Genomic DNA, 25,693 nt, shown 5'->3' with positions numbered 1-25,693 from the left:
TTTAGAGAGAGTAAATAAAGAGAAACTGTTTCCAAAGGCTGAAGGGTCACAAACGAGAGGGCACAGATTTAAGGTGATTGGCAAAAGAACCAGAGGCGACATGAGGAAAAACTTTTTTACACAGCGAGTGGTGAGGATCTGGAAAGCGCTGCCTGATAGGGCGGTGGGTACAGATTCAATAGTAGATTTCTAAAAGGAATTGGATAAATACTTGAAGGAGAAGAAGTTGCAGGGATATGGGGAAAGAGCAAGGGAGTGGGACTAACTGGATTGCTCTTCGAAAGAGCCGGCGCAGACTCAATGGGCTGAATGGCCTCCTCCTCTGCTGTGCTATTGTGTGATTCTAGGAAATAGTCTGATGCCAGTCACTGTGTCAGCTCAGAGATGAACACTCACCAAGAAGGAAGATGATACCAGGCAGGATGGCTCGTGTAGAACGTAGGAAGGACATCCGAGTCAGAAGGTTGTGGGTTCAAGTCCCACTCCAAAGACTTGAGCACAAAAGCTCAGCTGACTCTCCAGTGCTGAGGGAGTGCTGCACTGTCAGAGGTGCCGTCCTTTTGATGAGACGTTAAACCGAGGCCCAGTCTGCTCTCTCGGGTGGATATAAAAGATCCCATGGCACTACTTTGAAGAAGAGCAGGGGAGTTCTCCCCGGTGTCGTGGCCAATCCTTAACTCTCAATCAACATCGCTAAAAACAGATTATCTGGTCATTATCACATTGCTGTTTGTGGGACCTTGCTGTGCGCAAATTGGCTGCCGTGTTTCCTACATTACAACAGTGATTACACTTCAAAAGTACTTCATTGGCTGTAAAGCGCTTTGGGACGTCCTGAGGTTGTGAAAGGCGCTGGAGAAATGCAAGTTCTTTCTTTCTCTCTTCAACATAGCCTGCTGCAAAACTGCCTTTCACAGTGCCCACATCAGTGGGTGGGAAAACACCCACTGCTCCAGATCTGATAGTCAACACAGCTCAAGCTACTGCGGAACATAATTTTCAGGAGACTTTTGACTGTTTTTAAAACTACAAAATCATTGTGCCATCATTAGCTGCCGCAAGTTGCTATGACCTCACGCAATAATTGAATTTCTACACTCAATACCCACCGTGCCCCTTGTTTCATGAGCAACACAATTCTGCGGAGAACATCTCACATGAACATAAGGACATAAGAAATAGGAGCAGGAGTCGGCCATTTGGCCCCTTGAGCCTGCTCCGCCATTCAATAAGATCATGGCTGATCTGATCTTGGCCTCAAGTCCGCTTTCCCGCCCGTTCCCGATAACCCTTGACTCCCCTGTTGCTCAAGTATCTGTCTATCTCCGCCTTGAAAATATTCAATGACTTCGCCGCCACAGCTCTCTGGGGAAGAGAATTCCAAAGATTCACGACCCTCTGAGAAGAAATTCCTCCTCATCTCCGTTTTAAATGGCCGACCCCTTACTCTGAATCTATGCCCCCGAGTTCTAGATTCCCCCACGAGGGGAAACATGCTGTCAGCATCTACCCTGTCAAGCCCCCTCAGAATCTTATATGTTTCAATATTCTTCTGAACATTGAAACTGCCAGTTTCCGAGTGATTCTAACAGATCACTTGCCCTAGTCGTCATATATCTCCCTGGTGAAATAATACCCCATCCACTTTCACAGGGCGATAGCCACATATTTAAGTGTTGAATAATATTTACTCATGTTTACGAAACCTGCTTTCGACCCACATTCCCTTGTACAGGTTGTCTGCTGTCTGAGATACCCAATTGGTGTACTTCATAAGAACCGAAGAATTGGGAGCAGGAGTCGGCCATACGGCCCCTCGAGCCTGCTCCGCCATACGGCCCCTCGAGCCTGCTCCGCCACACGGCCCCTCGAGCCTGCTCCGCCACACAGCCCCTCGAGCCTGCTCGGCCACTCGAGCTTGCTCGGCCACACGGCCCCTCGAGCCTGCTCGGCCACACGGCCCCTCGAGCCTGCTCCGCCACACGGCCCCTCGAGCCTGCTCCGCCACACGGCCCCTCGAGCCTGCTCCGCCATACGGCCCCTCGAGCCTGCTCCGCCATATGGCCCCTCGAGCCTGCTCTGCCATATGGCCCCTCAAGCCTGCTCCGCCATATGGCCCCTCGAGCCTGCTCCACCACACGGCCCCTCGAGCCTGCTCTGCCATACGGCCCCTCGAGCCTGCTCGGCCACTCGAGCCTGCTCGGCCACACGGCCCCTCGAGCCTGCTCGGCCACTCGAGCCTGCTCGGCCACACGGCCCCTCGAGCCTGCTCCGCCATTCAATAAGATCACGGTTGATCTTCGACCTCAACTCCACTTTCCCGTCCTATCTCCATATCCCTTGATTCCCTTAGAATCCAAAAATCTATCGATCTCAGCCTTGAATATACTCAAAGACTCAGCATCCACAGCCCTCTGGGGTAGAGAATTCCAAAGATTCACAACCCTCTGAGTGAAGGAATTCCTCCTTATCTGAGTCTTAAATGGCCGACCCCTTACCTGAGACTCTGCCCCCTAGTTCTAGACTCTCTAGCCAGGGGGGAAACAACCTCTCAGCATCTACCCTGTCAATCCCCCTCAGAATCATCACCACCGACACGTTCCCCTCCAAGCCACACGCCATCCTGACTTGGACCTGTATCGCCGTTCCTTCACTGTCGCTGGGCCAAAATCCTGGAACTCCCTTCCTAACAGCATTGTGGGTGTACCTACACCATATGGACTGCAGCGGTTCAAGGCGGCGGCTCACCACCATCTTCTCAAGGGCAATTAGGGATGGGCACTAAATGCAGGCCTAGCCAGCGGCGCCCACATCCCATCAATGAATAAAAAATCTTTTATGTTTCCATGAGATTGCCGCTCATTCTTCTAAACTCCAGAGAGTATCGGCCCATTCTACTCAATCTCTCCTCATAGGACAACCCTCTTATCCCAGGAATCAATCTAGTAATTCTCTGCCATACACACGTCATCTTGAGCCATCCCTTGTTCCTTTACCTGTCCCATCACCACCTCCTCTGGCGTTCAATCTCTCTCAATCTCTCTTCATCTCTCCTGCTTTCTATCCTATCACTGACCCTTCCCTTTTGTTCTTTCATCCCCTCCCTCTTTTCCCAGCCTCCAAATTGCTTTAAAATCTATTCCCTTTTCCTGCTTTTTCCCAGTTCTGACGAAGGGTCCTCGACCTGAAACGTTAACTCTGTTTCTCTCTCCACGGATGTTGCCTGGCCTGCTGAGTTTTTCCAGCCTTTTCTGTTGGTTATTTCGGATTTCCAGCATCCGCAGTATTTTGCTATCGTAGTAATTCTCAGCAATTGGCCTCATTTTCCCTGGACTGGGTGAGGGGACGATTCAGCCCGAGCTCCCGCAGCTGAGCGTTGTCAGTGACTCCTGGGTAGAAGTTCGGGCGAGCACAGCCTCAGGCCTGGTGTCGATATCCTGCCCCAGTCAAATAGAAAGCATAGAAGCATAGAAAAATAGGAGCAGGAGTAGGCCATTCGGCCTTTCGAGCCTGCTCCGCCATTCAATATGATCATGGCTGATCCTCTATCTCAATACCATATTCCCGCTCTCTCCCCATACCCCTTGATGCCTTTTGTGTCTAGAAATCTATCTATCTCCTTCTTAAATATATTCAGTGACTTGGCCTCCACTGCCTTCTGTGGTAGAGAATTCCACAGGTTCACCACCCTCTGAGTGAAGAAATTTCTCCTCATCTCAGTCCTAAATGTCCTACCCCGTATCCTGAGACTGTGACCCCTCGTTCTAGACCCCCCCCCAGCCCGGGGAAACATCCTCCCTGCATCCAGTCTGTCTAGCCCGGTCAGAATTTTATACGTTTCAATGAGATCCCCTCTCATTCTTCTAAACTCGCATGAATACAGGCCTAGTCGACCCAATCTCTCCTCATACGACAGTCCTGCCATCCCAGGAATCAGTATGGTGAACCTTCGCTGCACTCCCTCTATGGCAAGTATATCCTTTCTTAGGTAAGGAGACCGAAACTGCACACAGTACTCCAGGTGTGGTCTCACCAAGGCCCTGTATAACTGTAGTAAGACATCCTTGCTCCTGTACTCAAATCCTCTTGCAATGAAGGCCACGGTCATAGAGTCATAGAGCACAGAAAGAGGCCCTTCGGCCCATCGTGTCCACGCCGGCCATCAAGCCCTGTGTATTCTAATCCCATTTTCCAGCACTTGGTCCATAGCCTTGTATGCTATGGCGTTTCAAGTGCTCATCTAAATGCTTCTTGAATGTTGTGAGGGTTCCTGCCTCTACCACCCTTTCAGGCAGTGAGTTCCAGATTCCAACCACCCTCTGGGTGAAAAAGTTTTCCTTCAAATCCCCTCTAAACCTCCTGCCCCTTACCCTGAAACTATGCCCCCTGGTTATTGACCCCTCTACTAAGGGGAAAAGTTCCTTTCTATCTACCCTATCTATGCCCCTCATAATTTTGTACACCTCAGCCAGTCCAACATTCACCCCATACAGAACGGCACCCGAGCCAAGCACTGGCCGAGTGGAACCCTACACCAGCGACGAGGCAACATCTTCCAGGGAGGAGAAAAAATTAATTCAATCAAAGCAACCCGACAGGATTTAAATCCACGAATAGGTTCCACAACAAAGCAGTTATTCACTCAGGCTGCAATTCTCCACTCTGTATCATGTCTCAGCTTTGCTTCGCTCTGAACTGAACCCTTACGTAACACGCCCTGCAACCAAACCTGCACACTCTCCTGTTCGATGTCGAACAGAGCGGAGAAACTGAAGCTGGGACTCACTGGATGGCTCGACACGGGTTCCTCCAGCCCCTGTCCTCGGGTGGTACCTGATCGTGGGGTATATCGACCGGCAAGAGGTCACCACCTCAGCCGGGCAAGCCTTTACGTAGCTGTGACATCAATGGCCTGTTCCCCCGAGCCCACTGTACTCGCTGCTCGGGAGCCTGTTAATTGTTTTTCCTGCTCGCAGACCCCAGGAGGAGTCGCCAAGCGCTGATAAACGCAGTTACCCTGAGAGCACACTTTAATCTCTGCGGTAACACGAGCCCATTAAAAGGACTGGAGGTAATCTAAACAGAGGAGGTCGCTGAGAGAGGCTGCAGCCTTTCCATTGAGGGATCAGCAGGCCCAGCTCTCTTTCATCCAACTGGGAGAGAGTGGCAGGGAGGTGATCTTCAACTGTATTCAGAATTACAACAACAGCAACTTGCATTTATCTAGCACCTTTAACCTCGTAAAACATCCCAAGGCGATTGACGGGAGCATCATCAGACAGGAATTTGACATTGAGCCACATAATGAGATATTAAGGCAGGTGACCAAAAGCTTGGTCAAAGAGGTAGGTTTTAACGAGCGTCTTAAAGGAGGAAAGAGAGGCGGAGAGCTTAGGGCCTAGACAGCTTTTTTAAAAATTCGGTCCTGGGACGTGGGCGTCGCTGGCAAGGCCAGCATTTATTGCCCATCCCTAGTTGCCCCTTGAGAAGGTGGTGGTGAGCCGCCTTCTTGAACCGCTGCAGTCCGTGTGGTGAAGGTACTCCCACAGTGCTGTTAGGGAGGGAGTTCCAGGATTTTGACCCAGCGGCGATGAAGGATCGGCCGATGTATTTCCAAGTCAGGATGGCGTGTGACTTGGAGGGGAACTTGGAGGTGGTGGTGTTCCCATGCACCTGCTGCCCTTGTCCTTCTAGGTGGAAGAGGTCGCGGGTTTGGGAGGTGCTGCCGAAGAAGCCTTGGCGAGTTGCTGCAGTGCATCTTGTAGATGGTACACACTGCAGCCACGGTGCGCCGGTGGTGGAGGGAGTGAATGGTTAAGGTGAAGGCACAGCTGCTAATGGTGGTGGTAAGGAAATCAGGAATGCGCAAAAGGCCAGAATTGGAGTGATATTAATTGAGGGCTAAATATTGTCCAGGACACCAGGGAGAACGCCCCTGCTTTTCTTCGAAATAGTGCCATGGGATCTTTTCCGTCCACCTGAGAGGGCAGGAGGGGCCTCAGTTTAACGTCTCATCTGAAAGACAGCACCTCTGACAGTGCGGCACTCCCTCAGTACTGCACTGGGAGTGTCAGCCTGGATTATGTGCTCGAGTCTCCGGAGTGGGAATTCTCCTCGGTTTCCTGACCAATATTTATCCCTCCAGCAACATTGTAAACAGATTTATCTCGTTGCTGTTTGTGGGAGCTTGCTGTGCGCAAACTGGCTGCCATGTTACAACAGTGACTACACTTCAAAAGTACTTCATTGGCCGTAAAGGGCTTTGGGACAGCCTGGGGTTGTGAAAGGCGCTATAGAAATGCAAGTTTTTTCTTTAAGAACAGGTTATAGATAGGTGGTTGAAGGAAAGTGGGGTAAAAGGAGATGGGAACAGGGTAGAGCACCTTAGAGAAGGTCTCCTGCCCAGGTGAAGGATAAAGACCAACATGGACTGGTTGGGCCAAATGGCTTGTTTCCGTGTTGGAATTTCTATGTGTTTCTGGAGTAATACCCGCCCTGCTGTATGCTTCAGAGACATGGACCATGTACAGCAGGCACCTCAAAGCACTGGCGAGGTACCGCCAACGCTGCCTCCGCAAGATCCTGCAAATCCATTGGCAGGATAGGCACACCAACGTCAGTGTTCTCGCTCAGGCCAACATCCTCAGCATCGACGCTTTGACCACGCTCGATCAGCTCCGATGGACGGGTCACATTGTCCGCATGCCCAGTACGAGACTCCCAAAACAAGCGCTCTACTCGGAGCTCTGACACGGCAAGAGAGCCCCAGGTGGGCAGAGGAAAGGCTTCAAGGACACCCTCAAAGCCTCCTTGAAAAAGTGCAACAGCCCCACCGACACCTGGGAATCCAATACCGCACAAAGTGGAGGAGGAGTATCCAGGAAGGCGCCGAACACCTCGAGTCTCTTCACCGGGAGCAAGTGGAAGCCAAGCGCAAACAGCGGAAGGAGCGCACGTCAACCCAAGCACTCCACCCACCGGCCGCTTCAACCACCATCTGCCCCACCTGTGACAGAGACTGTAGGTCCCGCATTGGACTCATCAGTCACCTGAGAACTCATTTTTAATGTGGAAGCAAGTCATCCTCGGTTCCGAGGGACTGCCTAACTGTCCGAGGGACTGTCAACTTCCTTCAGACGATGCTGTAAGCATCAATGTGGGGCCACGTCCTATCCAAAGCAGCCTGCACCACAGCTGTCTGGCCTGGTACTGCTGCCGTCGAAGGCATACGTCTGTTTCAAATCAGAGCAGCCCAGAGTAAATGGTGAGGACTCACATACTCTGATTGATAGGAGCGCGGAGCAGAAGCCTCGCTTCCTCATGCTACGAAGCAAATGGCTTTGAACTAGGCTCATGTAAAAAGTTGAATGACTGCTCCCCCTCTGTTCCGCTGATAGGCAACTACACGTGTCAAGCAGGTAACTGTTTTCTGACGTAAGGCAGACAGATCAAATATAAAAGCTAAGCAGAAATGATCAAGTTACAAACCCAGTTTCATCACCCAATTGAAATAAGGCTTTGCAGCTCCGATTATCGGCATTCCCCATATCTGCTCTCTTGATTTGCCACTTGTTCGATTTACTCACAATTATTTGCACGCTCAAGTATCTGCATGCTCATTTCACGCTTTTGCACACTTGATTATCCACACACAGAGTGTCAACCGTGGCTCACTGGGTGGCACCCTCGCCTCGGAGTCAGAAAGTCGTGGGTTCAAGTCCCACTCCAGAGACTTGAGCACAAAAATCTAGGCTGACGCTCCCAGTGCAGTGCTGAGGGAATGCTGCACTGTCGGAGGTGCTGTCTTTCGGATGAGACGTTAAACCGAGGGGAGTTCTCCCCGGTGTCCTGGCCAATATTTATCCCTCAATCAACATAACAAAAAAAAACCCAGGTGATCTGGTCACTATCACATTGCTGTTTGTGGGAGCTTGCTGTGCGCAAATTGGCTCCCATGTTTCCCACATTACAACAGTGGCCACACTTCAAAAAGTGCTTCACTGTAAAGTGCTTTGGGATGTCTGGTGGTCGTGAAAGGCGCTACAGAAATGCAAGTCTTTCTTTCTTTCATTTGGTTGTCTGCACTCCCAATTATCCATGCACTTGTACAACCACAAGTGCGAGCGTCCAAATGATCATTGTCCAATACTCAATTGTCCACATCCTGGTTATCCACACATTTTCATGGGAGTTGGGTTTAAAATGTGTGTAAACCATCAGAACAGCAAATGAGTGGTTGAACTGACTTCTCCCAGACTCAGGGTAAGTGGTTGTTACCTGGATGCCGAGTACCTGGTGGAGTTCAGTATCCAGACAACACTGATATTTAGCTTCACGAAGACCAGCAGAACTCAAAGCTTCAGGTTTGGGTTGCCAGCATTAGTTGGACCTTTGGCTCGCAGAGACCAGCAGGAGTGGGGGCTGTAGGTCCAGACCACCAGCAGGAAATGGGGGTTGTAGGTCCAGGAGACCAGCAGGAAATGGGGGTTGTAGTCTAGATGACCAGCAGGAAATGGGGGCTGTAGGTCCAGGAGACCAGCAGGAATGGGGGCTGTAGGTCCAGGAGACCAGCAGGAAACATTAATAAACTTGCAGAATGGGCATATAATTGGCAAATTAAATTCAACTAGATAAATGAGAGGTTTTACATTTTGGTAAGAAAAATAGGGCGGTCACATATTACTTGGAAAATAAGAATCTAAATGGGGTAGAGGAGCAAAGGGATCTCGGAGTACAAATACACAAATCACTAAAAGTATCGACACAGGTTAACAAGGCCATAAAAAAGCAAAACAAGCACTAGGATTTATTTCTAGAAGGATAGAATTGAAAAGTACAGAGGTTATGCTAAATCTGTATCGAACCTTGGTTAGACCACACTTAGAGTACTGCGTGCAGTTCTGGTCGCCATATTATAGAAAGGATATAGAGGCACTGGAGAGGGTGCAGAGAAGATTTACAAGGATGATACCAGAAATGCGAGGGTGTACCCATCAGGAAAGGATGAACAGGCTGGGTCTCATTTCTCTTGAAAAAAGGCTAAGGGGGTGACCTAATAGTGGTCTTTAAGATTATGAAAGGTTTTGATAGAGTGGATACAGAGACAATGTTTCCACTTGTGGGGAAGAGCATAACGAGAGGCCATCAATATAAGATAGTCACCAAGAAATCCAATAGGGAATTCAGAAGAAACTTCTTTACCCAGAGAGTGGTGAGAATGTGGAACTCGCTACCACAGGGAGTGGTTGAAGCGAACAGTATAGATGCATTTAAGGGGAGGCTGGACAAGCATATGAGGGAGAAGGGAATAGAGGGTTACGCTGATAGATTTAGATGAGGAAAGACGGGAGGAGGCTCGAGTGGAGCATAAACGCCGGCATGGACTGGTTGGGCCGAATGGCCTGTTTCTGTGCCGTATATTCTATGTAATGGAGGCTGCAGGCAATACCACCATTTTTTCAAGCATATTTGTCCGCTTAAAATGGGAAAAATGTGGCTTATTGGCATGTGCTGGGTATTGGGTTGAGCAACCTGAGTACACCAATCAGAAGCAAAGAACATACAAGCCCAGATTTTCCGCATGGCGTTATTTTAACACCAGTGCAATCCTATGATTTAAAATAGCGTTGATCAGAAAAATCTAAGCTTTAGTGTTAGACTAAGATGGAGGACTCTCAGTACGTTCCACGTGTACGCTGATGACACTCAGCTCCAACTCACCACCGCTTCTCTCGACCCCTCCGCTGTCTCTAAATTGTCACACTGCTTGTCCGACATCCAGTATTGGAGGAACCGAAATTTCCTCCAACTGAATATTGGGAAGACCGAAGCCATTGTCTTCAGTCCCCGCCACGAACTCCATTCCCTGACCACCATTTCCATCCGTCTCCCTGGCAACGGTCTGAGGCTGAGCCAGACCGTGCGGAACCTGTGTGTTGTGTTTGACCTCGAGGTGAGCTTCCGACCACATGTCCGCTCCAGCACCAAGACTGCGTGCTTCCACCTCCGTATCATCGCCCCACTCGATCCCACCTCAGCTATTCTGCTGCCGAAACCCTCATCCACGCCATTGTTACCTCGAGACTTGACTATTCCAACGCACTCCCGGCCAGCCTCCCATCTTCCCCCCCTCCGTAAAGTTCAGCTCATCCAAAACTCTGCTGCCCCGTGTCCTAGCTCGCTCCAAGTCCCGTTCACCCATCACCCCCCCCGTGTTCGCTGACCTACACTGACTCCCGGTCCGACTGCGCCTCAATTTTAAAATCCTCATCGTCCTTTTTCAAATCCCCTTCGTGGACTCATCCCTCCCTATCTCTGTAACCTCCACCAGTCCTACTGGCCTTTGCGATCTCTGCGCTCCTGCAATTCTGGCGTCTGGCGCATCTCCAACTTTAATCGCTCCACCATTGGCGGCCGTGCCTTCAGCTGCCTGGGCCCTGGAATTCCCTCCCTAAACCACACCCCTCCTTTAAGACCTCCCTCTTTTTTGACCAAGCTTTTGGTCACCTGTCCTAATATCTCCTTAATATTGGCTGGGTGTCAAATTTTGTTTGATAACCGCTCCGGTGAGGCGCCTTGGGATGTGTTACTAGGTTTAATGCAGATACAATTGCTGTTATAACAACAGAAAATGCTGGAAAAACTCAGCAGGTCAGGCAACATCCGTGGAGAGAAATTTGAGTTGACGTTTCGGGTCGACCCCTTCTTCAAAACTGGAAAGAAAATAAAATAGATTGAAGGCAGGGCTGCGATCAGACAAAAGAAATAAAAGAAACAAAAGAGGTAAAAGAGACAATAATAGGTATTCGAAGCAAACACGAGAAGGGAAACTGAAAGTAATGAAGATGAACAAGGGTGAAGAGCCAAACGGAGATCCCATCGAAGAGAAGAGCAGAACTTCTTCAAGGTAGGCATTCCTAGAAGAGGTGTACAAATGTAAGAAGTCACACGACACCAGGTTATAGTCCAACAGCTTTATTTGAAATCATAAGCTTTCGGAGCGCTGCTCCTTCTTCAGGTGAAGTGGAGAAATGCATAAAGACACAGCTTATATAGTCAGAGAATCATGTCAGATGTTTACAGGCAACCTTTCCAACTGCCATTTGTCACACCTCGGCAGAGAGATAATCACAGCAGTCAAAGGTGTGAATGGTGTCCAAACAGGTCAGTCAGGGAAACATTACATCAAAGAACAATGAGGTGGGGTCACAAGGGGTCAAATATTGGGAACACTTCAGCAGTCAAGGACATTCAGCCTCCGATCTTCGGGTAAGCATTCTCCAAGGTGGCCTTCGAGACACACGACAACGCAAAATCGTCGAGCAGAAACTGATAGCCAAGTTCCGCACCCATGAGGACGGCCTTAACCGAGATCTTGGGTTCATGTCACGCTACATGTAACCCCACCTGATGCAGGGTCATCCAGACTCGAGTCGACATTGGCTTGTTCTCTCTACACAGATGCGGCCGGACCTGCTGTGATTTCCAGCCAAAAAAAATGTTTTTTGTCTGTTTTTTTGTTTTTCATACAGACCCCAGCATCTGCAATATTTGACCCCTTGTGACCCCACCTCATTGTTCTTTGATGTAATGTTTCCCTGACTGACCTGTTTGGACACCATTCACACCTTTGACTGCTGTGATTATCTCTCTGCCGAGGTGTGATAAATGGCAGTTGGAATGGTTACCTGTAAACATCTGACATGATTCTCTGACTATATAAGCTGTGTCTTTATGCATTTCTCCACTTCACCTGAAGAAGGAGCAGCGCTCCGAAAGCTTATGATTTCAAATAAAGCTGTTGGACTATAACCTGGTGTCGTGTGACTTCTTACATTTGTCCACCCCAGTCCAACTCCGGCATCTCCACACCATAGAAGAGGTGTGGCAGTGAACCAAACACTAGTACGATAGCAAAATACTGCAGATGTTGGAAATCCGAAATAACAACAGAAAATGCTGGAAAAATTCAGCAGGTCCCAATCCCCAGCAATGGCCACATTTGCTGTGTTGGGCTCCAAATTCACAAAAGGGTGACTGCTGCGGTCAAGAGGTTCCTGCTCGAGGAGTTGCAGCCACTGACATGGAAAACAACTTCAACTCTTATTACAACACCCCGACTAGCTGGGCTGGGGCCAAACGTGCAGTCAGTGAGCGACAGGCGGAGCCCAGCCAAGTGGGAGGAGCCCATGTGTTTATTCTCAGCGCAGAGTCTAACCGCAGCACTGGTCCTGCAGTCTCGTGATTACATTTCTCACTGCTCCGACATTCGCGTTTGTCTGAACTGGCCGTCTTATTGTTTGACACTTCTCCACGGGCCGTTGCTGAGGGTGCTCATTGTTTCCGGGTTGTTCCTCCCCGCTGTCACACCTCTTCACCGACTCTCCGTGCAGCTGCTGCACAGGGACAAGTGCTGTTAAATCAGCCCAGGCCGCTCTCCAATCAGCTCACCGGTCTGGCTGTAGTCGGGACTCCACAGATGCCCCTCAACGTCCTTCATCTATCAGGGAGAAAGCTCATCCACTGCAGACCATTGACCCACTGCAGACCATTGACCCACTGCAGACCATTGACCCATTCCAGCTCGCTGACCCACTGCAGACCGCCGACCCACTGACCCACTCCAGACCACACACCCACTGCAGACCATTGACCCACTGCAGACCATTGACCCACTGCAGACCATTGACCCATTCCAGCTCGCTGACCCACTGCAGACCGCCGACCCACTGACCCACTCCAGACCACAGACCCACTGCAGACCATTGACCCACTGCAGACCATTGACCCACTGCAGACCATTGACCCACTCCAGACCATTGACCCACTCCAGACCACTGACCACTGACCCACTCCAGACCATTGACCCGCTCCAGACCATTGACCCATTCCAGCTCGCTGACCCACTGCAGACCACCGACCCACTCCAGACCGCCGACCCACTGACCCACTCCAGACCACAGACCCACTCCAGATCATTGCCCACTAACCCCTGCTGGAAAGTAATTGTTTGTGTGTGTGTGTGATGCCTCCAGAGTTGAATAGCCCACCAATAACTCCTGTTTTATACCTGCATGTCAAGAATGGCTAATGGGTTGAGGTACCGGAGGCCAGGTGGCTATGGATCTGTACCCCAGCATGAATCTGGGGATTTTAGAAAAGAGAAGAAAAAATTCGAGGGTAGAAAAAAGCAATAATGTGGGCAAACTTAGCAACCAATTTGTGCACAGTAAGATCCCACAAACAGCAAATGAGATGAGAGGCCAGTTAATCTGTTTTTGGGGCTGTTCGTTGAGAGAGGAGTATCGGCCAGAACACGGAGCGAACTCCCTGCTCTTCTTCAGAACAGTGCATGGGATCTTTTCACCCACCTAAACTGGCAGATGAGTTCTCAGTTTAATGTAACATCCGAAAGACGGGACCCCTGGGAAAAAATGCAGCGCTCCCTCAATACTGCATGAAGTGGCAGTCTAGATCGTGCACTCATGTCTTGCAGAGAGGCTTGAACCCATGGCCTTCTGAATCAGATAAGAAATCTACCGTCTTCTGGATGAGACATTAAACCGAGGCCCTGTCTGCCCTCACAGGTGGATGTAAAAGATCCCGTGGGACTGTTTGAAGACGAGCAGGGGGAGTTCTGGCCAATATTTATCCCTCCATCAACATCGCTAAAACAGATGATCTGGTCATTATCGCATTGCTGTTTGTGGGAGCTTGCTGTGCGCAAATTGGCTGCCGCGTTTCCCACATTACAGCAGTGACTCCACTTCAAAAAGTACTTCATTGGCCATGAAGTGCGTTGGGACGTCCTGAGGTCATGAAAGGTGCTATATAAATGCAACTCTTTCTTTCTTACAAACTGAGGCAAGCTGACATTTAAATTCATACTGAAACTGTGACTACAGTTATCAAAAAAATCGTTTGTTCACCGCACAGATTAGACTGAAGAAGCTGAACCACTCTACCCGGTGCTGTTTAGTGTAAATACTGATTATTTTCACAGCAGAGGATGAAATCAGTCTTTGTGCACTCGCACCTCCGAGCTCCGCTCTCTCGCCCTCCCCACCACATTCACCCTGCCCTCCAGTACCTCACCGCGGTGGCCGGCCTCTCTGCTCGAGTGCCGGCAGGCTATTTAACCAACAGATGCAGCTAACAATCGAGAGTTCCGTGTCAGCCGTGGCTCAGTGGGCAGCACCCAGAAGGTTGTGTGGGTTCGAGTCCCACTCCGAGAGACGCGAGCACAAAAATCTAGGCTAACGCTCCCAGTGCAGGAGCCGTCTGTTGGATGAGTCTCCGTCTGCTCTCTCAGCTGGATGTAAAAGATCTCACGGACACTATTTCGAAAAAGAGCAGGGGAGTTCTCCCCAGTGCTTCCGGTCGCCTGTCATTTTAATTCACCGCTCCATTCCCACTCGGACCTCACCGGCCTCTTGCATTGTTCCACGGAAGCTCAGCGTAAGCTCGAGGAACAGCACCTCATCTTCCGATTAGGCACTTTACAGCCTTCCGGACTCAACATCGAGTTCAACAATTTCAGATCATAACCTCGGCCCCTATTACATTTTTACTTATATTTTTTTTCCACCCCTTTGTTTTGGGTTTTCCCTTCCCCCCCCCCTTTCCTCTTTTTTTTTTACATGGCAGCTGTCTCCCATTCTGCCAGTACATTTCACACCTAATCTAGAGCCGTCTTTTGTCTCTACTAGTCCTACCACCATCTTGTCTGGTTTTGAATACCTCTTAATGCCTCTTCACTTCTTTTGTTCCCTCCCCAGCCCTGCCTTCGATCTATTTCATTTACTTTCCAGTTTTGAAAAAGGGTTTCGACCCAAAACGTTGACTCTAATTTCTCTCCACGGATGTTGCCTGGCCTGCTGAGTTTTTCCAGCATTTTCTGTTGTTATTTCAGTTCTCCCCGGTGTCCTGGGGCCAATATTTATCCCTCAATCAACATCACTAAAACAGATGATCTGGCCATTATCACATGGCTGTTTGTGGGAGCTTGCTGTGCGTAAATTGGCTGCCGCGTTTCCTACATTACAACAGTGACTGCACTTCAAAAGCATTTAATTTACTGTAAAGCGCTTTGGGACTTCCTGAGGTCACGAAAGGTGCTATAAAAATGCAACTAAAGGAAAAGAAAGACTTGCATTTATACAGCGCCTTCCACGACCACCGGACAGCTCAAAGCGCTTTACAACCAATGAAGTACTTTTTGAAGTGGAGTCACTGTTGTAATGTGGGAAACGCAGCAGCCAATTTGCGCACAGCAAGCTCCCACAAACAGCACTGTGATAATAGCCAGATAATCTGTTTTTGTTATGTTGATTGAGGGATAAATATTGGCTCAGGACACCGGGGAGAACTCCCCTCTCAGTCAGAAGGACTTGAACCCACGACCTTCTGACTGAGAGGCGAGGGTGCTGCCCACTGAGCTGTAGCTGACACTGTCAAAGTCTTTCTCTACGGGGCGAAAAATAATTTTGCCACAACTCCGGACATATAAAGCTTAAATGATTCCAAACAGAGTCTAAAGTTCAGCATTAAACTGGTGTCCCAATGCCCCTGGTATTAGAAATTCGTTTGGTGAGATGCGACTCAAATATCATCCTTTGCCGAGCTTTCAGCAGCCCAGAGGCAAAATAAAGATTGAAAACAAAAAAAAACATTTTTATCTATTAGCAAATATTCGGTGGAAAACTTCTCGGCCTATCTACAGAAAGCAGGCCTCTTGCAGTGATGTCATCCTACCCAGAACGCACAGGAGTGCGAGCTGCGATGTCACTGCTGCAAGGGTTTCCCTTTAGAAATATATACTCCTGGTGAATGCTGTGCTCGTTAAAAGGCGCGGGATTTCAGTGCTGGGAAAGAGACCCGTTCGTGTTTTAAGCAGCCAGTACCGGTGTCGGGCACAGCGAGGTCAGGTACCCCATGGCTTAGATGCCTCTGCCGCCCCATTAACGTGCTACCGCCCCAATCTCAGAGCAATGCCCCCTACTGCACAATTGTGACCATTTCCGTTTCCCCTAGTTACCGTGGCCTAGAAGTTCGAGTAGGCCGGAAAACCTGCCGGTAACAGCGCCGGCCAAGGCTAACGGCCGCGGGCAGGAAGAGCGCAGGCAGTACCGGCATTTTGGTGCTGTCTGCTGCTTTACATGGGCGGAGTGGAGAACATAAGAAATAAGAGCAGGAATAGGCCACACGGCCCCTCGAGCCTGCTCCGCCCCTCGAGCCTGCTCCGCCACACAGCCCCTCGAGCCTACTCCACCACTCGGCCTCTCGAGCCTGCTCCATCACTCGGCCCCTCGAGCCTGCTCCGCCACTCGGCCCCTCGAGCCTGCTCCGCCACTCGGCCCCTCGAGCCTGCTACGCCACTCGGCCCCTCGAGCCTGCTACGCCACACGGCCCCTCGAGCCTACTCCACCACTCGGCCTCTCGAGCCTGCTCCATCACTCGGCCCCTTGAGCCTGCTCCGCCACTCGGCCCCTCGAGCCTGCTCCGCCACTCGGCCCCTCGAGCCTGTTCTGCCACTCGGCCCCTCGAGCCTGCTCCGCCATTCAATAAGATCATGGCTGATCATCGACCTCATCTCCACTTTCCCGCCAGATCTCCATATCCCTAGAGTCCAAAAATCTATCGATCTCAGCCTTGAATATACTCAATGACTCAGCATTCCCCGCCCTCTGGGGCAGAGAATTCCAAAAATTCACAACCCTCTGAGCGAAGAAATTCCTCCTCATTTCAGTCTTAAATGGCCGACCCCTTATCCTGAGACTGTGACCCCTAGTTCTAGACTCTCCAGCCAGGGGGAAACAACCTCTCAGCATCTACCCTGTCAATCCCCCTCAGAATCTTGTGTTTCAATGAGATCACCTCTCATTCTTCTAAACTCCAGAAAGTATCGGCCCATTCTACACAATCTCTCATCATAGGACAGCCCTCTCATCCCAGGAATCAATCTAGTGAACCTTCGTTGCACCACCTACAAGGCAAGTAGATCCTCCCTTCGATAAAGGAGACCACAAAACTGTGCCCAGTACTTCCGGTGTGAATCTGGGGTGCTCTTTCCAGCGCTAACTTCAGCAGAAGGGCGAAAGTCGGGTCTGAAGGCTCGGTGCGGCATCCTCGGGCACGCGTCCAATCATTTGGTGACGGTCCCTGGGTCAGGAAGCATCGAGTCCGCCGACGGCCCTTGCAGGGTTGGAGCGCTGTGCGTTGCAGCGCGTCAGGAGGCTTTGGTTTGTCCACGGCGCCCCCGGTTACTTTCGCGGCCCTTTCTCTGGGTTTCGTGTGGGGTTGCCAGACTGCCTGGCACTCCCACCTTCGCTGGCTGCCACAGATCTTTCACCGCAGACGGTTGCTGTGGTGGAGGTTTGTGCTCCGCCATGGTGAGGGAGGGGGAATGGGGATGGGAATGCACTTTCTTGCAGCCTGGTACACTCCCTGGCGAGTGGCTCTTAAAGCACAGGCTCAGATCTGGAGGGACTGTGACTGGAAACACAACAGAAGACTGTGGCACAGATGTCCTTGAACAGTTGCATGAGGCATCAATGGAAATACATTTTAAAAAAGGGGAACGTGAACTCTTGGTCTGGAGTTCACTGGAGTAAATGGTGCACAAAAAAGTTCAATTAAATTTTCAACAACAGCAGACTTTTGAAGAACTCTTGGTGAGAATATGCTGTCCAGCCTTTTAAAAGCAAACTTCCAAACTTTGCACATCATTTTATCAGTTCCTAAACAAGAAAACCCGAATGTATAACTTTGAAGGAAATGCAGCGTTGATTTTTCCTGAGATTATTACAACTGTCGTACAATACCGTTTATTGGCGTCAGCCGTGGCTCAGTGGGTGGCACTCTCTCTCGCCTCTGAGTCAGAAGGTCGTGGGTTCAAGTCCCACTCCAGAGACTTGAGCACAAAATCTAGGCTGTCGCTCCCAGTGCAGCGCTGAGGGAGTGCTGCACTGTCGGCGGAGCCGTCTTTCGGATGAGGCGTTAAACCGAGACCCCGTCTGCTCTCTCGGGTGGACGTAAAAGATCCCATGGCCACTATTTTGAAGAAGAGCAGGGGAGTTATCCCTGGTGTCCTGGCCAATATTTATCCCTCAATCAACATCACTAAAAACAGATTATCTGGTCATTAGCACATTGCTGTTTGTGGGAGCTTGCTGTGCGCAAATCGGCTGCTGCGTTTCCCACATCACAACAGTGACTACACTTCAAAAGAAGTACTCCATTGGCTGTAAAGCGCTTTGGGATGTCCGGTGGTCGTGAAAGGCGCTATATAAATGCAAGTCTTTCTTTTTAAAAAGTATTTACCTCCTATAACTTCCGATTAGGCACTTTACAGCCTTCCGGACTCAATATCGAGTTCAACAATTTCAGATCATAACCTCGGCTCCTATTACATCTTTAAATATTTTTTCTCCACACCTTTGTTTTGACCCTTCCCCCTTTTTTTCTCTCCCACATGGCAGCTGTCTCCCATTCTGCCAGCGCATTTCACACCTACTCTAGAGCCGTCTTTTGTCTCCACTAGTCCTACCACCATCTCGTCTGGTTTTGAATACCTTTTAATGTCTCTTCCCTTCTCTTTTGTTCTTTCATCCCCATTTCCCAGCCCCCAAACTGGCCTTTTAATCTTTCATTTCCTGTGTTTTTTCAGTCCTGACGAAGGGTTTCGACCCGAAACATTGACTCTGTTTCTCTCTCCATGGATGTTGCCTGGCCTGCTGAGTTTTTCCAGCGTTTTCTGTTGTTATTTCGGAATCCCAGCATCCACAGTATTTTGCTATCGTACCTCCTACAACTGTTTGACTGACCAGGGAGGAGATTTGATGCATCCCAGTGGAAGCAGTTTTCACTCCAATAGCTCTCAATGGTTAACGGTTATCCCAGCTGTATGGATTCCAGCTCACCGCCGCTTTCACCCGCCTCGCCCCGCTGTCAACGGCTGCCTGCAGGGGGCGTGCTTTGGAGCGGGCGGGAAGAGGAGTGGGGCAAGCTCCAAGGCGGACCAATTGGTGAAGCACGCTCCTGCTAATTAAAATACTTTCCGCGAGCGCTCAGGCGAGGGCAGCGCTGCCGGCCTGCTCAAAATGGCGACCGCCGCGGGACCAAAACGGGCCTTAAGGGCCAGCGCTAAACCCTACGATTTCTAGGCCCATGTGTTCGCGTGTATAAGACTGGGCATTTATACTCCTGTTTGGATTGGGGATGCATCTTATACGAGGGTCCAATACTTCCTCAGTGTCTGGGGTATCTTCCACAGATGCTCTTTAAACGTTTCCCTGCAGTATATCAAAATACAGGACCACTGAACGTGGAAGTGAAAGTGAGAGTGTGATTCACGCAGTGTTTCTCTGAAGCTGATTTCTCAGTAACTCAACTCCAGATAAGCCCGTGAACCTCATCGGGCTTCTAGCATCAACAATAACTTGCATTTATAGAGTTACCAGAGGCAAAATTGACACTGAGTCACGTAAGGAGATATTAGGACAGATGACCAAAAGCTTGAGAGAGAGGTGGAGAGGCGGAGAGGGAATTTCAGAGCTCAGGGCCTAGACGGCTGAAGGTACGGCCGCCAATGGTGCAGCGATTAAAATTGGGGATGCGCAAGAGGCCAGAATTGGAGGAACGCGGAGATCTTGGAGGGGTGCAGGGCTGGAGGAGGTTACAAAGATATTTTGCATCATATTCTGTGAGGGTACAACAGTTAAATGTCTTTACACCATGCACTTCAGTCTGACAGTCAGGAAGCATCATTAGGGCTGATTTTGTTTCCCTGAACTCAGCATTTTCTGTCAGCAATTGTGGCCTCCCTACATTTTTCCACTAGAATAACACACTTGAAGAATTAACGTACAGAAACTACAACTACACTCAACTTCTGGAACAGTCAATCAGTGCTGGGACACTCAGTCCTGTTACACACACACAGTCAGTGCTGGGACACTCAGTCCTGTTACACACACTCAGTCCTGTTACACACACACACAGTCAGTGCTGGGACACTCCGTCCTGTTACACACAGTCAGTGCTGGGACACTCAGTCCTGTTACACACACAGTCAGTGCTGGGACACTCAGTCCTGTTACACACACAGTCAGTGCTGGGACACTCAGTCCTGTTACACACACAGTCAGTGCTGGGACACTCAGTCCTGTTACACACACACACACACAGTCAGTGCTGGGACACTCAGTCCTGTTACTCACACAGTCAGTGCTGGGACACTCAGTCCTGTTACACACACTCAGTCCTGTGACACACACACACAGTCAGTGCTGGGACACTCAGTCCTGTTGCACACACAGTCAGTGCTGGGACACTCAGTCCTGTTGCACACACAGTCAGTGCTGGGACACTCAGTCCTGTTGCACACACAGTCAGTGCTGGGACACTCAGTCCTGTTGCACACACAGTCAGTGTTGGGACACTCAGTCAGTGCTGGGACACTGGCGTGTTGCTGTACACAGTATCTGGGCCCCATCCTGTTGTACAGTGTCCAGCCAATCCCTATCTGTGCATCAATGTAGCTTCGACTCAAGGAAATAAGCTGCGAGGGAGGAGGCTGAGCCACACAGACCAGTAGACCCCAAACTCAATTTCTGGTCTACTGACCTCCTCCAGGGCAGCAGATGGATGTTCTTTTGGCCAGAGAAAAGCATGGGGAGAAAAAAATCAACTAGATGTTCTGCTGTCCAGTGACGCCTGCTGTCCTGTAATCATAGAAAGTTACAGCGCGGAGGAGGCCATTTCGGCCCATCGTGTCCGCGCCGGCCAACAAAGAGCTATCCAGCCTAATCCCACTTCCCAGCTCTTGGTCCGTAGCCCTGCAGGTTACAGCATCCCAAGTGCACATCCACGTACTTTTTAAATGTGGTTAAGGTTCCTGCCTCTACAACCCTTTCGGGCAGTGAGTTCCAGACCCCCACCAGGTGAAGAAATTTCCCCTCAAATCCCCTCTAAACCTTCCCCCAATTACTTTAAATCTGTGCCCCTGGTTTTTGACCCCTCTGCTAAGGGAAATAGGTCCTTTCTGTCCACTTTATCTAGGCCCCTCATAATTTTATACACCTCAATAAGGTCTCCCCTCAGCCTCCTCTGTTCCAAGGAAAACAGACCCAGCCTATCCAGTCTTTCCTCATAGCTAAGATTCTCTACTCCCAGCAACATCCTTGTAAATCTCCTCTGTACCCTCTCTAGTGCAATCACATCTTTCCTGTAATGTGGTGACCAGAACTGCACGCAGTACTCTAGCTGAGGCCTAACTAGTGTTTTATACAGTTGAAGCATAACCCCCCTGCTCTTGTATTCTATGCCACGGCTAATAAAGGCAAGCATTCCGTATGCCTTCTTAACCACCTTATCTACCTGGCCCGCTACCTTCAGGGATCTGTGGACATGCACTCCAAGGTCCCTTTGTTCCTCTACACTACTCGGTGTCCTACCATTTAATGTGTATTCCCTTTCCTTGTTGGCCCTCCCCAGATGCATTACCCTGTCCTTTGACCCCTGCTGCCTAGTGACCCTGCCGTCCAGTGAGAGGACAGTGCAGATGTCAGGCGAGGACCGGATTGGGGCTTGGTCGTGTCACTCGCCACTCTGCCACTCGATCCCTCGGCTCCCGAACTAAAGAAGGCTCACTTGGCCAAAGTACTGGAGGAAGGGACGTGTGCATTGAACCAAAACCCAGCAAGAGTCAGAGCCTTCAGGAGAAAATTGGAAAAGAAAAGAATTAGCATTTCCTTCTACCTTTATTTACAGAGTAATATGTTTGTTTGTCCCCAGTATGTGTAATCAGCAGTTGAGTGATATGGATGATATTTTTCCTCCGAGATCTCTGCGCTCCTCCAATTCTGGCCTCTTGCGCACCCCTGGTTTCTTCATCCCACCATTGGCGGCCGTGCCTTCAGCTGTCTAGGCCCTAAGCTCTGGAACTCCCTTCCCAAACATCTCTGTTTCTCTACCTCTCTCTCTCTCTCCTCCTTAACGACGCTCCTTAAAACTTACCTCTTTGGCCCAGCTTTTGGTCACCTGCCCGGATATCTCCTTATGTGGCTCGGAGATTAATTTGGGACTTTTTACTGTGTTAGAAGGTGCTATGTAAATGCAAGCTACTTGTGTTGTTAAATGGTATTCCCCAGCTGTCATTGATGACATTGAGGGGAGTCGATGAAAAGGTTCAGTACACCATGCACCAAAATGCATATTTCGGCTGTTTAACTTCCTACAGCTTCCCAAAAACATTTCATCAGGCACAGCTACTGAAACAGGTGCTTAAACATTGCAAAATAGCCCAATACCCTGAGGGGGTGGAGCGCTGAGCAGGAGGGATGGGGGGTTAGAGGTTAGGTGTTAGAGAGGGTGGGAGGGAGGGGAGCGAGGAGCAGGGGGGTGGGGGTGAGAGCGGAGCGGGGGGGGTGAGAGCGGAGCGGGGGGGTGGGGGTGATAGCGGAGTGGGGGGGTGGGGGTGAGAGTGGAGCGGGGGGGTGGGGTGAGAGCGGAGTGGGGGGGTGGGGGTGAGAGTGGAGCGGGGGGGCTGGGGGTGAGAGCGGAGCGGGGGGGCTGGGGGTGAGAGCGGAGCGGGGGGGCTGGGGGTGAGAGCGGAGCGGGGGGGCTGGGGTGAGAGCGGGGGGGTTGGGGGTGAGAGCGGGGGGTTGGGGGTGAGAGCGGGGGGGTTGGGGGTGGGGGTGAGAGCGGGGGGGTTGGGGGTGGGGGTGAGAGCGGGGGGGTGGGGGTGAGAGCGGGGTGTGGGGGTGAGAGCGGAGCGGGGGGGTGAGAGCGGGGGGGTGGGGGTGAGAGCGGAGCGGGGGGGTGGGGGTGTGAGCGGAGCGGGGGGGTGGGGGTGTGAGCGGAGCGGGGGGTGGGGGTGAGAGCGGAGCGGGGGGGTGGGGGTGAGAGCGGAGCGGGGGGGTGGGGGTGAGAGCGGAGCGGGGGGGTGGGGGTGAGAGCGGAGCGGGGGGGTGGGGGTGAGAGCGGAGCGGGGGGGGGGTGGGGGTGAGAGCGGAGCGGGGGGGGGGGTGGGGGTGAGAGCGGAGCGGGGGGGGGGGTGGGGGTGAGAGCGGAGCGGGGGGGTGGGGGTGAGAGCGGAGCGGGGGGGTGGGGGTGAGAGCGGAGCGCGGGGGTGGGGGTGAGAGCGGAGCGGGGGGGTGGGGGTGAGAGCGGGGGTGGGTGGGGTGGGGGTGAGAGCGGGGGTGGGTGGGGGTGGGGGTGAGAGCGGGGGTGGGTGGGGGTGGGGGTGAGAGCGGAGCGGGGGGTGGGGGTGAGAGCGGAGCGGGGGGGTGGGGGTGAGAGCGGAGCGGGGGGGGTGGGGGTGGGGGTGAGAGCGGGGGGGTGGGGGTGGGGGTGAGAGCGGAGCGGAGGGGTGGGGGTGGGGGTGGGGGTGAGAGCGGGGGGGTGGGGGTGGGGGTGAGAGCGGAGCGGAGGGGTGGGGGTGGGGGTGAGAGCGGAGCGGGGGGTGGGGGTGGGGGTGAGAGCGGAGCGGGGGGGTGGGGGTGGGGTGAGAGCAGAGCGGGGGGGTGGGGGTGGGGGTGAGAGCAGAGCGGGGGGGTGGGGGTGAGAGCAGAGCGGGGGGGTGGGGGTGAGAGCAGAGCGGGGGGGTGGGGGTGAGAGCAGAGCGGGGGGGTGGGGGTGGGGGTGAGAGCAGAGCGGGGGGGTGGGGGTGGGGGTGAGAGCAGAGCGGGGGGGTGGGGGTGGGGGTGAGAGCAGAGCGGGGGGGTGGGGGTGGGGGTGAGAGCAGAGCGGGGGGGTGGGGGTGGGGGTGAGAGCAGAGCGGGGGGTGGGGGTGGGGGTGAGAGCAGAGCGGGGGGGTGGGGGTGAGAGCGGAGCGGGGGGGTGGGGGTGAGAGCGGAGCGGGGGGGTGGGGGTGAGAGCGGAGCGGGGGGGTGGGGGTGAGAGCGGAGCGGGGGGGTGGGGGTGAGAGCGGAGCGGGGGGGTGGGGGTGGGGGTGAGAGCAGAGCGGGGGGTGGGGGTGGGGGTGAGAGCAGAGCGGGGGGGTGGGGGTGAGAGCAGAGCGGGGGGGTGGGGTGGGGGTGAGAGCGGGGGGGTGGGGGTGAGAGCAGGGATGTGGGGGTGGGGGGTGAGAGCGGAGCGGGGGGGTGGGGGTGGGAGCGGAGCGGGGGGGTGGGGTGAGAGCGGGGGGGGTGGGGGTGGGTGTGAGAGCAGGTGGGTGGGGGTGGGTGTGAGAGCGTGGGGGGGGTGGGGGTGAGAGCGGGGGTGAGAGCGGGGATGTGGGGTGAGAGCGGGGCGGGGTGTTGGGGGTGGGGGTGAGAGCGGGGGGGGTGGGAGCAGAGTGGGGGGGGTGGGGGTGAGAGCGGAGCAGGGGGGTGGGGGTGAGAGCGGAGCAGAGCGGGGCGGGGAGGAGAGGAGAGGGGTGGTAGGCTGGGGAGAGGAGACGACGAGGGGGGGTGGGGGAGAGAGTGGAGAGGGGAGAGGAGACGGGGGGCAGAGGAGGGGGTGGTGGGCTGGGGAGAGGAGACAGGGGGGGGGGCGGGGGAGGGATACAGGCTCTCAGTGAACTCTCAGAGTTCTAGTGGTGATGTAGACAGAGCCAAGCACCTGCTGTCATGTCCAATATAAGCAGCCACTTCGTCCAGCAAACTAAACACAGAACAACTTTGTACAACCTGACATTCTCCATTCCTTTTCAAGTTAAAGTTTGAGTCAGGCACAAGGATTCGACTTTGCCTTTTGAGTCTCTCTTGCTGTCTCAATATCAATTCCCCTTGCCTGTGGGACTGTAACCTGTCCTCACAGACAGACACACAGACAGACAGACACACAGACAGACACACAGACAGACAGACAGACAGACACACAGACAGACAGACACACAGACAGACAGACACACAGACAGACAGACAGACACACAGACAGACAGACACACAGACAGACAGACACACAGACAGACAGACAGACAGACACACACACAGACAGAGTGACGGTACCAGGCTGAACACCTCACTCAGACAACACTGGGTCAATGCAACGAGGTTGAAATTTACACCAACACCAAACAGCCCAAAGATCTGGAGACAGCAATCCGAGTGAAGGGGATGCACGTCTCTCTCTCTCACCTCTTACTGTCTCTGCGGTTCATCTTTGCTTCTTTATCCTGGAAATATAACCAGGCAGAAAATACTCGAAAGTTGCCTCCACTGCCTTCGCCTCCTCCTCCTCTTTCATTTATTCATGTTTCAATTTCACCGGCTACTTCTCAGAGTAGTTACAGCTCCTTTGACAAGACACCAACTGTCTCTCACTTCTCTAATTTGACTCTGACGCAATTCTCCCTCCCTCTCTTAATTCAGGAACTGGTCTCGACTCAACCCGAAGCAGGAACTTGTTGTATGTCGAAGTGTCCGAAGCGCTGGCCAGCCAGACGGTGTCTGTGCTGATCCCATCCTGAGGTTGTCCAGTTCCTGGGCTTTGAGGACCAGGAGATCTGTTTTCATCACGACTCACCCAAACAGGGGGCAGGAAATGCACGGGACAGAGTCCTTCAGATCCTGTTCAACGCTGCACTGCCGACACTGCACTTCATCATCAAAGGCAACTTGTTCTCTCTCTCTCTCTCTCTTTTGCTAACTACTGCACAGGGCAGTAGATGAGGCAAGGAGGGCAGATTGAGACTGGAACAGAGCGGAGTCAGGCTCCTGTAACTGGCCAAGACCCTTCTTTGCAATCA

At 52.2% G+C, this 25,693-nt stretch overlaps 1 protein-coding gene across 2 annotated transcripts in view; it reads right to left on the bottom strand.

The window, feature by feature from the left end:
* Positions 1 to 25,646, bottom strand: part of rasgrp4 (RAS guanyl releasing protein 4) — a 217,179-nt gene extending 191,533 nt beyond the window's left edge. The window contains exon 1 of one of the 2 annotated variants that reach the window (XM_085973565.1): positions 25,083 to 25,646. In XM_085973565.1, the coding sequence (XP_085829691.1) occupies positions 25,083 to 25,105 (23 nt within the window). In that variant the 5' untranslated portion in view covers positions 25,106 to 25,646. The remainder of the gene's footprint in view (positions 1 to 25,082) is intronic. The other variant, XM_085973563.1, reaches the window with a different exon arrangement.
* Between the last annotated feature and the right edge of the window lie 47 nt (positions 25,647 to 25,693).

This window comes from Somniosus microcephalus, chromosome 34, assembly GCF_052327205.1.
Source record: "Somniosus microcephalus isolate GS21.2 chromosome 34, FLI_Smic_1.0, whole genome shotgun sequence".
In the NCBI taxonomy this organism is placed as follows: Eukaryota; Metazoa; Chordata; class Chondrichthyes; order Squaliformes; family Somniosidae; genus Somniosus; species Somniosus microcephalus.
The sequence above is the reverse complement of the archived record's forward strand: the minus strand, read 5'-3'. Positions and strand labels throughout refer to the sequence as shown.